Source organism: Tachyglossus aculeatus, chromosome X4 (assembly GCF_015852505.1).
Source record: "Tachyglossus aculeatus isolate mTacAcu1 chromosome X4, mTacAcu1.pri, whole genome shotgun sequence".
Classification (NCBI taxonomy): domain Eukaryota; kingdom Metazoa; phylum Chordata; class Mammalia; order Monotremata; family Tachyglossidae; genus Tachyglossus; species Tachyglossus aculeatus.
In genome coordinates, this window is record NC_052098.1 from 49,419,521 (window position 1) to 49,433,354 (window position 13,834).

The 13,834-nt window shown below is 47.4% G+C and overlaps 1 protein-coding gene across 1 annotated transcript; it reads right to left on the bottom strand.

The window, feature by feature from the left end:
• Nucleotides 1-1,064: 1,064 nt before the first annotated feature.
• Nucleotides 1,065-12,918, bottom strand: LOC119948153 (protein LEG1 homolog). The gene is made up of 6 exons (XM_038770070.1): nucleotides 12,495-12,918; nucleotides 10,188-10,274; nucleotides 7,097-7,281; nucleotides 4,623-4,738; nucleotides 3,909-4,147; nucleotides 1,065-1,341 (listed from the first exon to the last, which is right to left on the bottom strand). The coding sequence occupies exons 1-6, from the start codon at nucleotides 12,796-12,798 to the stop codon at nucleotides 1,193-1,195; spliced, it is 1,080 nt and encodes a 359-aa protein (XP_038625998.1). The 5' UTR covers nucleotides 12,799-12,918; the 3' UTR covers nucleotides 1,065-1,192.
• Nucleotides 12,919-13,834: the final 916 nt, after the last annotated feature.

Sequence of the window (13,834 nt, forward strand, 5' to 3'; positions counted from 1 at the left end):
GGGGGAGGACAAGGCAACAGAGTCGGGAGACGCAATCCCCGCCTATGAGGAGCTTACAGTCTTCAGAGGAGCTCATGGTCTACAGTCTAAAGTCCGCACGTCAACGTGGACTGCTCCCCAATCCTCGTCAGTGGTCCTGTCCTCTCCGCTGCCTCACAATCTCCCATTTCCTCTGCCCCCCCAGAACCCGTCCCCTGCCAGCACTGTAAATCAGTAGAGCTTCCCTCCTTCTTTCCCTTCGTGCTCAGCGACACTGCTATCTTCTCCGATCCAAAATTGTGTAGCCTTGCTGTCACCTTGGCCTCCCTCTCCGTCTGTGACCTCCCACCTTCGGATGCAAGATAACCCAGTCTGCACACAGTAAGTGGTCAATAAATGCCATCGATTGATTAACTGATCGAAGAGGGAGGGAGACCAGGTATTTTATTCCCATTTTACAAATGAGGAAGCTGAGGCTGTTTCTTTGTCATTTGTCCCTTCATCTGGGTTCTCGTCACTCTTAACTCTGGTGCCCACTGTCTTCCTGCTTAAATTGGAATCTTCTTAAGGGCAGAAACACATCTTGTATGCTTTCTACCTGTCCCCCAAGCCCCTAGCACAGTGCTGTGCAGACGGCAGGCTCTCAGTCAACAATGGCAATGCTGATATTGAAAAGGGTGAGCTAAGCAGCAGTCAGTGGATGACGGGTGGTGACATAATGTGGGGAATGAAAAGCCAATCTTAAAATAACGACCGGGTGACAAGAAATGGATCTCGGGCCCACTCTTTCCCAGATATTCTTTGATTTCAGCTGTTCACCAATTGTGGAATCAGTGTGACCCGGTGGATAAAACACTGGCCCGAGAGTCAGAGGGCTCAGGCTGTAATCCCAGCTCCACCACTTGTCTGCTTTGTGACTTAGGACAAGTCACTAATCTTCTCTGGACCTCAGTTCCCTCATCTGCAAAATGGGGATTAAGATGGTGAGCCCCAGGGTAACTACCCCAGGGCTTAGTGCAGTGCTTGGCACGGAGTAAATTCTTAGCAAATACCACGAAAAAAATGAATTGATGCAGCAACAGATTGACATGCAGCGCTTTTAATTAGTCAAGAATCAGATCTACAAATCCTGTGGTGGTCATCATCTTAATAATTCAGCTGAAGAAAGGCACAGACGGGGCTAAGTGGAGACTGAGTTGGAGGATGTGAAGTTTCAGACGTGAGTGGGGATCCCCATTTTAGCCATCTCAACTGGAATGTCTAGAGGTGTGCCAGCCAGAATCAAATACAGCATGTCTCGGGCCATCTCTCTCGAAACTGGGCTATTCATGAGGTTCCTCCAATGGGTCAGTGAGGAGCCACCTGGGAAAGGAACAGAAACTTCATTTCTTTGGGCCTCAATTTCCTCATCTGTAAAATTCAATACCTGTTCTCCCTCCCCCGGAGACTGTGAGCCCCCCGTGGGACACGGACTGTGTCCGACCTGATTAACTTGTATCTACCCCAGCACTTAGTACAGTGCTTGACACATACAGTGCTTGACACATAGTAAGCACTTAACAAATACCATGATTATTGATTATTAAATGCCCTGGGTTAAAAATACCTTTGAAAGGAATGGTGTCAAGAACAGGCCCTATTCTCTTGTGTTGTACTTACCCAAGCACTTAGTACAGTGCTCTGCACACTGTAAGTGCTCAATAAATGCCAATGATTGATTGGCAGCCACAGAGAAGGTTTCAGTCATTAATACCTTATATTTCTTCAGGGCTTTGGCTTTTCCGGGACACACACTCCCCATCATTTTATAATAATCCTCTTCATTGTATTTACTGAACTGTTGCTACAGGACAAATGCTGGGGTCTTGCAATGACTCCAACGCGGTCTTGTGAGAAGCAGCGTGGCCTAGCAGAAAGAGCCTGGGACTGGAAGTCAGAAGGACCTGGGGTCTAATCCCAACTGGGCCACACATCTGCTGTGTGACCTCGGGCAAGTCAGTTCACCTCTCTGGGCCTAAGTTACCTCATCTGTAAAATGGTTTTTAAGACTGTGAGCCCCATATGGGACAGGGACTGAGTCCAGCCTGATTAGCTTGTATTCACCCATCCCTTAGTAGAGTGCTTGGCACATAGTACCCAGCGCATACCATGAAAAAAAATTATACAAGTCTTCCCAGACTGTCTTCATTTCCTCTACCCACCTTCCCCTCTGCATCGATTATATACTTGGCTGCGGACCCCTAAAGCACTTTGATGCTCCCCTCAACCCCACAGTATTTATGTACATTTTTAATGGTATTTGTTAAGCACTTATTATGTGCCAGGCACTGTACTAAGCTCCGGGTTAGAGAAAAGCTAATCAGTCTGGACACAGTCCACGTTCTGCATGGATCTCACAGGCTTAATCTCCATTTCACAGATGAGGGAACTGAGGCACAGAGAAGTGAAGTGATTGTTCTCTGCACACAGTAAGTGCTCAAAAAATACCTCTGTTTGAATTAGACATGGTCCCTATTCATTGAGGGGGCTCACAGTCTATAAATAAAAAGGGGGAGAGGGGTCTAGTGACAGACACATAAGGAGAGATGAAACAAAACTCTAAGACAACTAGCTCTCTTCCTCCCTTCAAAGCCCTACTGAGAGCTCACCTCCTCCAGGAGGCCTTCCCAGACTGAGCCCCCCCTTTCCTCCCCTCCTCCTCCCCTCCCCATCGCCCCCCTTCCCTCCCTCTGCTCTACCCTCTTCCCCTCCTACAGCACTTGTGTATATTTCTACATATTTATTACTCTATTTATTTTATTAAACATGTATATAGCTATAATTCTATTTATTCTGATGGTATTGACACCCATCTTCTTGTTTTGTTCTGTTGCCTGTCTCCCCCTTCTAGACTGTGAGCCCGTTGTTGGGTAGGGACTGTCTCTATATGTTGCCGATTTGTACTTTCCAAGCGCTTAGTATAGTGCTCTGCACACAGTAAGTGCTCAATAAATACGATTGAATGAATAAAGATCAAAACGAAGCTCAACAGGGTGCTAAGCGCTTAGTACAGTGCTCTGCACACAGTAAGCGCTCAATAAATATGATTGAATGAATGAATGAGGCTAGAGGAGCAGAATTTCCAGCTCCTTGTGGCTCAGAATCCACAGTCACGACCGCGATCACAGCAGCCACTTGTTTTTCCTGAAGTTACAAAAAAAATTGGATGTTCAAGCCCAGAGATAGGGTAATAACAATGATCATATTTGTTAAACACTTTGTGCCAGGCACTGCCCTAAATACTGGGTCATTTTTTTTTTATAGTATTCGTTAAGCACTCACTATGTGCCAGGCACTGTTCTAAGTGCCGGGGGTAAATGTAAGGTAATCAGATTGGACACAGTCCCTGTCCTCCATGGGGCTCACAGTCTTAATCCCCATTTTACAGATGAGGTACCTGAAGCTCGGAGAAGTGAAGTGACTTGCCCAAGGTCACACAGCAGACAAGTGGCAGACTCCCAAGCCTCTATCCACTAGACCATGGTGGGTCTCATAATCAACCCCGTCCATCGGCTCCTCAGTAGGTACAAGGCAATCAGGTTGGACACAGCCCCTGGCCCTTATGGGGGCTCATGGTCTAATCCCCACTTTACAGGTGAGGTAACTGAGACTTAGTTACAGTTTATTAATCCAGTGCTTAGTACAGTAATAAGTACCAAGCTCTTAGTACAGTGCTCTGCACACAATAAACTCTCAATAAATATCGGTCGATCGAGGCACAGAGAAGTGAAGTGACAGACCCAACGTCACACAGCAGATGTGTTAGAGCCAGGATTAGAACACTGGTCCTGTGACCCCCAGGCCTGGGCTCTTTCTAGTAGGCTATGCTGCTTCCCTTGAGAATCGGTCCACTTACGCTACAGAAACAAGTGTAAGATCGAATCTCTTACCTGAAAGGGAATGAACAGAGTAAAATCCATGAAGTGCCACCAAGAAGTTATTTGTCTTCATGTCCATGTCGGGAATGAACGGGGCGACATCCCCAAACCTGAGCTGGCGATGAGGCATGTCCCTGATGAACTTCATTGTTTCGGTAAAATTTGTCCGGTAATTGGTGGCGGCTAAGTAGAGCAAGCTGATAAGGTAGTCCTTTTCCAACTGGCGCTCATTGTTGTTGTAATTCTTTAGTCTAGAAAATGAAAAAAAAAAAGAATCCATATCTTCAGCTCTTTGAGTGGAATGGGGCTGGCTGCTCACGTGATGATCAATCAATCAAGCAATCCATCGGTATTTATTGAGCACTTACTGCATGCAGAGCATTGTACTGGGCACTTGGGAGAGTCCAGTGCAACAGAGTTGGTAGAAACGTTCTCTGCCCACAAGGAGCTTACAGTCTAAAGGGGGAGACAGATATTAGTCTTATACTCTCCCAACTGCTTAGTACAGTGCTCTACACATAGTAAGATAATTGGGTTGGACACAGTTCTTATTTCATATAGAGCTCTCAGTCCTAATTCCCATTTTTGCAGATGAGGTAACTGAGGCCCAGAGAAGTGAAGTTACTAGCCCAAGGTCACACATCACACACTGGGAATGGAACCCGGGTCCTCTGGCTCCCACTTCTGGGCTCTCTCCTCTAGGCCAGGCTGCTAACCCAGGGTTACCTTGAGGTGCAGACTGCAGCTGAGTTCTCCATGCTGGTTACGTGGGCTTTCCATAGCAGCAGCTGGGCTTTGTCCATGTCTATGGATTCACTGGTCTTCTCAAGGGACATTAAATACTAACAGAGAAAACAAATGTTTTTAAACACCAGTGTCCAGGCCAGGATGAAAGTAATAATAATAGTAATAATAATGATAACAATAATGATAATTGTGATACATGCCATGCGCTTCCTTTGTGCCAGGAACTGTACTAAGCTCTGGGGGAGACACAAGCTAATCGGGTTAGACCCAATCTCTGTCCTACATGGGGCTCATTGTCTTTAATCCCCATTTTACAGATGAGAAAACTGAGGCACAGATGAGTGATTTGCCCAAGGTCACACAGCAGACAAGTGGCCTGGGGGGCGGGGACCTGTTAGAAAGCTATAATCAATCAATCAATCAATCGTATTTATTGAGCACTTACAGTGTGCAGAGCACTGTACTAAGTGCTTGGGAAGTACAAGATGGCAACATATAGAGACAGTCCCTACCCAACAGTGGGCTCACAGTCTAAAAGGGGTTCCCTTCCCATCTCAGAGGATCCAGGGAGCTCTGAATCAATCAATCAATCGTATTTATTGAGCGCTTACTATGTGCAGAGCACTGTACTAAGCGCTTGAAGCCTGGTGGGGGTTCCAGGCTGGGTCCTAGTTCATGCTGCTTGATGGTGGGGATGGGGACGCTGGCCCCAGTCTGAGAGTTCCCGGTATCCTCTGGGCTCATCGTTGGATGGCCAGACTGGGGTGTGATAAGTCCACAGAGCTTGCAGTCTAGTCCACATCAGAGTCTAGTCATTTCAGAAGCCCACAATCCCAACATTTCCAAATGCTTCTTTCCAAGGCCAGAAGCGATTTCCCTCGTAACGTTCGAGGGCCACGAGTAAACCGCGGGCCGAGTCAGCGGTCTTGCGGGACCGAATCAAGTAGTACAGTGCTCTACACACAGTAAGCGCTCAATAAATACGATTGAACAAATGGTCCGAGAGGCTGCCGCCCGGGCTCGATTCCTGCTGTTTCCTCCCGGGATGTCACCCGGGCTTCTCAGGAGCCAGAATTGGGAAGAGCTGGATGTGAAATGCATTGTTCCCAAAGGGCTATACTTGGGATTCTGCAAGACAGAGCAGATTAGATTACTACCCACATCTAATCAGCCTGGGCCTTTGCATCTCTGTTCTAGTTTGAAAGGAGGGAATTTTTGCCAACATGGGCTCTAGACAGAAAACTCATTATGGACAGGGAGCACGTCTGATAATTCTGTTGGACTGTACTCTCCCAAGAGCTTAGAACAGTGCTCTGCACACAGTAAGCACTCAACAAACACCATTGATCGATCAATTGGCTCCATCAGCACAGGACAGGAGTATTGATCGAAAGGCCCTGTCCCCTCCCATCCCTTCCCCTGCACGGACTCCGGCCAATCCCCGGAGAGCAAGAGGCTGGAGGCAAGAGAGGCAGCTGTAGCCTAGTGGATAGAGCACAAGCCTGGGTTTCAGAAGGACCTGGGTTCTAATCCCCACTCTGACGTTTGTCTGCTGTGTGACCTTGGACAAGTCACTTGACTTCTCTGGGCCTCAGTTACCCCCTCTGTAAATTGGGGGTTAAGGCTGTGAGCCCTGTGTCCAACCTGATTAACTTGTATTTACCCTGGCTCTTCGTACAGTGCCTGGCACATAACAAGCACTTAACAAATTACCATAAAATGAACAAACATAAAACCCCAACAAAAATTAAAAAAAAAAAAGTTAAGTGACTTGTTCCAGGTCACACAGCGGGGCAGTTAGGGCAGGAACTTGAACTAGGGTCTCCTGACTCCCGGGTTCGTGTTCTTGCTACTGGTAGTGGGACTATCCCCAGAAACCAATCTGATTTGGGACATGAAGCCCAGCTGACCTATATCCACTGACGTGGACATTCTCTCCAGAAGAATGGATCCCAGAATTGTTCCAAGAAGTTCCGGATCGCTATTTTCAGCTGTAACAGGTCACAGTTACAAACTCACCAGTACCCCTTTGCAGGTTTAGTATCCCCTGCTGAAATATCGCTTCCCCCCACACCCCCATAATGGTATTTGCTAAGTGCTTACTACGTGCACTATTCTAAGCGTTGGAGTAGATAAAAAAGCAATTAGGTTGGACCCAATCCATGTTCCCACAGGGCTCCCAGTCTTAATCCCCATTTTACGGATGAGGTAATGGAGTCGCAGAGAAGTGAAGTGACTTGCTCAAGGTCACACAGCAGATGAGTGGGGGAGCTGGGATTAAAATTGAGGTTCTTTGCCACCTAGGCCCCATCCACTGGGCCATGCTGCTTCTCCCTTTGCTTGGAGCAGGCGCATTGAGAGTTTAGATGGCATTCGTATTTCCCAAACGCGCTTGACTCACTGATGCTGAATCGCCCCCTTTCCCCCTCCCCCAAACACTCCTTCAAGCTTACGTTGAAATAGTCCAAGTACCCAGCCATCACGTCGGGGTAGGCGGCTTGGCACTCTTCTTCACTACTGCAGTAAGGTGAGTTTGCTTCTTTGGGCTTCACCAATACGATGGTCTTGTTCACATCACCAAATACGCCGGCTTTCTTTGCCGCAAAGAAGGAAGTGACAGCTTGGTTGTATTTGATGCCTGAAATGCCAACACAGTGGAATCACAATCCTGGGGTCAGGCCCGGCCCCTTTAAGAACCTTTGGCAACAACAGACTCTACCCAATCTTGCCTGTGGTCTGTATCTTTTCCCATCAGCCTCCTCCTCTCTTGAGGGTAGGGGTTGAGGGGGCCGGAGGGAAGAGGGTATGGCTCCAATGGGGCCAATCTGATCTGTGTTGCCAACTTGTACTTCCCAAGTGCTTAGTACAGTGCTCTGCATGCAGTAAACGCTCAATAAATACGACTGAATGAATGAATGAATGAATGAATCCGTGACTCCGTCTTGCAGACGCAAACATTTTCGCCAGCCTAAGGACTTTTTACATCCCAATCACACTGACCCAAACTTCCCCTTTCCCCCTTTTGAAAGGTCACATGTTGCTTTCCGGCAAAAATCAGACGAGCTCGAGGGGACGGAGAGGGGAGATTCCAGGAGGAGGAAGTTCAGGGTGGCCGGAATTTTCCCTCTTCGGACATTGGGGGAACGTGAGCATCTCTGAGCCCCGGAGGCTCATGGTAATGCTCTTCTCATCTCTAGTCCTTTTCTCTGCCTTCCTGTCCCCCAGGTTGAATGGGTTTGGAGGGAGGAGGAGGGAATTGGGGTCTTTGTGTGGAATGGGGGGATAGGCCTGAAGCCCGGGCAGGGACTAAATGTTTGTTGGTCCAGAAGAGCCATCACAAGGGATGTGGGCTGGTGGGATGGGACCCACTATTTTGCATAATTCATTCATTCAATCGTATTTATTGAGCGCTTACTGTGTGCAGAGCACTGTACTAAGAACTTGGGAAGTACAAGTCGGCAACATATAGAGACGGTTCCTACCCAACAACGGGCTTACAGTCTAGAAGTAATAATAAGTCTAATAATAATAATAATAATAATAATAGCATTTATTAAGCGCTTACTGTGTGCAAAGCACTGTTCTAAGCGCTGGGGAGGTTACAAGGTGATGAGATTGTCCCACAGGGGGCTCACAGTCCTAATCCCCATTTTACAGATGAGGGAACTGAGGCCCAGAGAAGTGAAGTGACTTGCCCAAAGTCACACAGCTGACAAGTGGCGGAGCTGGGATTTGAACCCATGACCTCTGGCTCCAAAGCCTGGGCTCTTTCCACTGAGCCGCGCTGCACAATAATATTTATCAGTTACTTAAGGAAGCAGCTTTGCCTAGCGGAAAGAACATAGGCCTGGTAGTCAGTTGCTGGAAGGGAATAAACTGCACTTCCAGGGGGAGGAAAAAAAAAAAAAAAAGCATTTTATCAGAAAGCAAAGAAGGCGAGGACCTCCACTCCTCTGCCACTAATCTCCTCACCGTACCTCGTTCTCGCCTGTCCCGCCATCGACCCCCGGCCCACGTCATCCCCCGGGCCTAGAATGCCCTCCCTCTGCCCATCCGCCAAGCTAGCTCTCTTCCTCCCTTCAAGGCCCTATTGAGAGCTCACCTCCTCCAGGAGGCCTTCCCAGACTGAGCCCCTTCCTTCCTCTGCCCCTCGTCCCCCTCCCTACCCCCCATCTTACCTCCTTCCCTTCCCCACAGCACCTGTATATATGTATATATGTTTGTACATATTTGTTACTCTATTTATTTATTTATTTTACTTGTACATATCTATTCTATTTATTTTATTTTGTTAGTATGTTTGGTTTTGTTCTCTGTCTCCCCCTTTTAGACTGTGAGCCCACTGTTGGGTAGGGACTGTCTCTATACGTTGCCAACTTGTGCTTCCCAAGCGCTTAGTACAGTGCTCTGCACACAGTAAGCGCTCAATAAATACGATTGATGATGATGATGATGATGACTTGGGGTCTAATCCTGGCTCTGCCATTTGTCTGTTGTGTCACCTTGGGCAAGTCATTTCACTTCGCTGGGCCTCAGTTTCTTCATCTGCAAAATGGGGATTCAATCCTACTTCCTCCTACTTAGACTGTGAGCCCCATGTGGACAGGGACTGTGTCCAACTTAATTATCTTGTATCTGCCCCAGGGCTTAGTACAGTGCTTGACACATAGTAAGCGCTTAATGAAAACCATTATTATTATTATTATTACTACTTATTTACTAAGTACCAAAACATTGTGCTAAGCACTGGGGTAGAAACTGGATATTCAGATAAGACCTGGTCTTACGATACGGTCTCTACATCATACTAGTTATCTGACAGACGTTTATACTCCCCACTTTCAAAGACTTACTGAAGGCATTATCTACTCCGAGAGGCCTTCCCTTACAAAGCCCCGCTTTTCACTTCTCCCACTCCCTTCTGCGTCGCCCTTGCACTTTGATTTGCTCCCCTTTTTCACCCCTCCCTCAGCCCCACAGCACTTACGTATACATCCGTAATTTCTTTATGTGAACGTTTGTCTCCCCTTCTAGACTGTGAGCTCGTTGTGGGCAGGGAACTTATCAACTCTTTTGTACTGTACTCTCCCACTGTTCAGTACAGTGCTGTGCACCCAGTAAGCACTCAATAAATATGGTTGATTGATTGATTGATCCACTCCCACTACCCCCCCCCCCCCCCCACACAAAAAAGAAAACATCTGGAGCCACTGTTCTGAGCAGGGCGGGAAGCCCAGGCTCCCATCCTAAAGGGGATGCTGAGCTGGGCTGGCCATAGCTAGAAATGTGGGGACCCACCCATTCCTTCAGCTGGAGTCCACTGGGGCAGAGGGCGAGCACCCCTGCCCAGCCCTGCCCCCAATTCCTCTCTCCTCCAGTCGTGGCATTGCCATGTACAGATTTACAGCCTGGGCACCATGGTTTCTAAATTTCAACCCTTGCCCTAAATCCGGCAGGACAAGACGTCAGGCTGCACACCCCCCCCAACCTCCGGCTGAGACAACACCATGTTGGATAGGAAGGAAAGAAATTCTTGCTACTCACAGTTCCACCAGGACTCTTCAGCGAAGCACATGGGGTCTCCATGGGCAAGGGCACAAGTTGAGTGACCAGTGGGGTCTGCTGATCTCCCTGAAAAAAGAACCCCAAACCATCACTTATCCCATTAGTGTTTCCCAGTGCAATTACAAATGAATCTGCCCACCAAGTTGTCCGAGAGGGTCAGGCTAGCCGAAGGCCAAGTCAGGTTAGGGTCTGGAGATAATGATGTGGAGAAGTCACAGCCTATGCACTCAGTGGCTGAGTCAGCAGTGGGGCCAGATCATACCCTATGAGATATGTTCGTCCCCCCTGCCCCCTCCTGCTGAGGGAGAGACTAATTTGGTTTTCCTCTGTCAGAATTCTTTTGGCTACAATCAGCTGGAAGGGGAGTTTGTGTGACACAGACACCAGAAATAAGCTTGGCATCTACTACTTCATGGCTTCAGCTGCTAGCTAGTCCATCGTCAGGGAAGTGATGAAGAATTTATGGAGTTTCATCGGATGAATGAAAAAAAACCCAGAAGCCACGACTAGGCTTAATACCTAGGTTCCCAATTCCCTTGAGTTCTGCTTTAACCTGTTAGTAATTTTTACGAAACCCCTTTTTGTCCCACTAGGCGGCGCCCCCTCCCCGGAAAGGCAGTATTAGTTCAATCGTATTTATTGAGCGCTACTGTATGCAAAACACTGTACTAAGCCCTTGGGAAAGTACAATATAATAACAAAGGCAGTAGGGAGACAATGGATCCGTTGGGGAATGATGTGATCATTGGCATCTTTCTACTCATTCCCTTCCTTTCAGCAAAGAACATATTTCCAGGTGGGGAATCGTCCTTTCTTTGATGGCGTCAGCCATGAAGCGAAATTTTAGAGAGAGCTCATGGGAGCAGAGAGAATTTTCATCCAAGATTTCAAATATTTTCCAGGCAAGGAAACAGGACGAAGATCCAATCAATCAGTGGTACGTATTGAGTGCTTACTGTGTGCAGAGCACTATCCTAAACACTTGGGAGAGAGCAATACGATAAAGTTGGTAGACATATTTGCTGCCCACAAGGAGCTCACAGACTACAGGAATCCATCCATCCATCCATCAGTCAATCAATGGTATTTATTGAGTGCTTACTGTGTTCAAGCACAGTACTAAGCGACCCAGAGACCCAAAGAGCAGAGTGAAAGAACCCAAGGTGAAGGTTGGTCAGAGAGAGAGAGAGACAAGATGGAGAGTTAGATGGACCAGAGTGGAAAGCTGGGTGGTGGGGTGGAGTGGGTTACGGGACGTGGAGAGGATGAGGAAGTCCAGTTTGATCGGGATCTACTTGGGAAGTGATGTGTTCAGAGTTAGAAATGCATTCACCAACCCATCAATCAGTAGTATTTATTGAATGCTTACTCTGCAGAGAGCACTGTACTAATCACTTGGAAGAGTACAGTAGAGTGAGAAGACATGATCCTTGCTCTCGAGGAGTATAATCTAGCAGGGTAGATTGACACTAAAAGAAATTATAGGTAGGGGGAAGCAATACCAATGAATCAGTGGTACTTATTGAGAACTTAGAGGAGAGCACCATACTAAGTGCTTGGAAGAGTACAATAGAGTGAGGAGACACAGTCATTGCCCTCAAGGACCCCACAGTCTAGCGGGAGAGACTGACACTAAAAGACATTAGAGGTCGGGGGAAGAAATACGAATGAATCAGTGGTATTTATTGAGCATTTACTGTGTGCAAAGCACTGTACTACGTTCTTGGGAAGCAATAATAATAATAATACTAATGGCAGTTATTAAGTGCTTACTATGTGTCAAGCACTGTTCTAAGTGCTGGGGTAGATACAAGTTAATCAGGTTGGACACAGTCCCTGTCTCACACGGGGCTCACAGTCTGCAGAAGATACAATCCCTGCCCACAAGGAGTTTACAGTCTATATGAGGAGACATAACAGACTAAGGATAGGGGAAAATAGTAGAATATAGAGAATAAAGATATATAGACTGTAAGATTTGTAGACTCTTGACTATAAGCTTGTTTGTGGGCAGGGAATGTGTCTACCAACCGTGTTGTATTATATTCACTCATTCATTCAATTGTATTTATTGAGCGCTTAGGTTGTGCAGAGCACTAGACTAAGCGCTTGGAAAGTACAATTCAGCAACAAAATTATACTCTCCCATGCTTTGTACAGTGTTCTGCACCCAGTAAACAATAAACGCACTCAACTGATACGTCCCCAAAACACATCCTAATTCTTCATCCACATTCCCCACCCACTTTCCCTCGACAACAAGTTTTGCTACTGACGTCTCCATACCTGTGGCGAGCAACCAATTCAAGCACATGGTAAATCCCCAATAGATGTTGGCAGTATTGTTGGGGGCAAAGCTGTCAAAGCATTTATGGGTTCCTTCTAACACCATCTTGAACATGGACAGCCTGTCGAGATAGTGGAAGGCGTCCATGAAGATGGCGGTGTCATTGGCATTAAGTTCGTCCAGGGTGGAGGCCGCGTCATCCCACATGAAGGGAAAACCATCGCCCCGGCCCAGGGTCGGGTGGGCCACGTGACCTGAAACGACAGAAGCGAGAGTGAACAGCACACAGAGGGAGAACGCCATGGTGAAGAGCGAGTCTGGTTGGCCCCGGGGACTTGAGGTGGGGTGCGAGAAGAGGACGACAGAGGTATTTATAGGGCCCGGAGTGGGGGTGGCTCCCCGCCAGCAAGTGAAAGACGCTCCTTCCTCAGAAGGACACCTTGAGGCTGACGTGGCACTTCCCTGAGGCGGGCCGTGTGTTGGCACCGGTCAGAGCAGTGCCCTCATTCTGGGTTGGTCATGCTGAGTCCCTCTTCTTAGAGGTTGGCACCCCCTGCCCTCCAGAGCATAGGAGATGTTGAGTACTTGGAGTGTGGGCAGATCGTCTCCCCCCCAACCGTCAATCGATCCATCAATGGCATTTATTGTAAGCTCATAGTGGGGCAGGGAATGTGTCTGTCTATTGTTGTTTTGTACTCTCCCAAGCACTTAGTACAGTGCTCTGCACACAGTAAGCGCTCAATAAATATGATTGAATGAATTTATTGAACATTTATTGTGCGCAGAGCACTGTACTAAGGGCTTGGGAGAGTCCAATGTAACAGAGTTGGCAGACATGATCCCTCTCCTTGAGGAGCTTACAGTCTAGAGCAGGGGACAGACATTAAAATAAATAACAGATAAGCGACGGCATAAGACAAGAAGGGATCCAGCAGAATATAAGGATATGGACACAAGCGTTGTGGGGCTGGGGTGATAGCAAAGTGCTTAAAGGATACATAGAAAATCATCAATCAATCATATTTATTGAATGCTTACTGCATGCAGAACACTGTACTAAGCGCTTGGGAGAGTACAACATGACAATATAACAGACACAGTCCCTGCCCACAAGGAGCTTACAGTCTAGAGACAGGTGCATAGTCATTCATTCATTCATTCAATCAATCGTATTTATTGAGAAAATGGCTCTGGGAGTCAGAGGACCTAGGTTCTAATCCCATTTGCAGCACAGGCCTGCTTTGTGACCTTGGGCAAGGTACTTACTATGTGCCTCAGTTTTCTCATCTACAAAATGGAGATTCAATTCTCCCTCCCTCTTCAACTGTGAGCCCCTGGA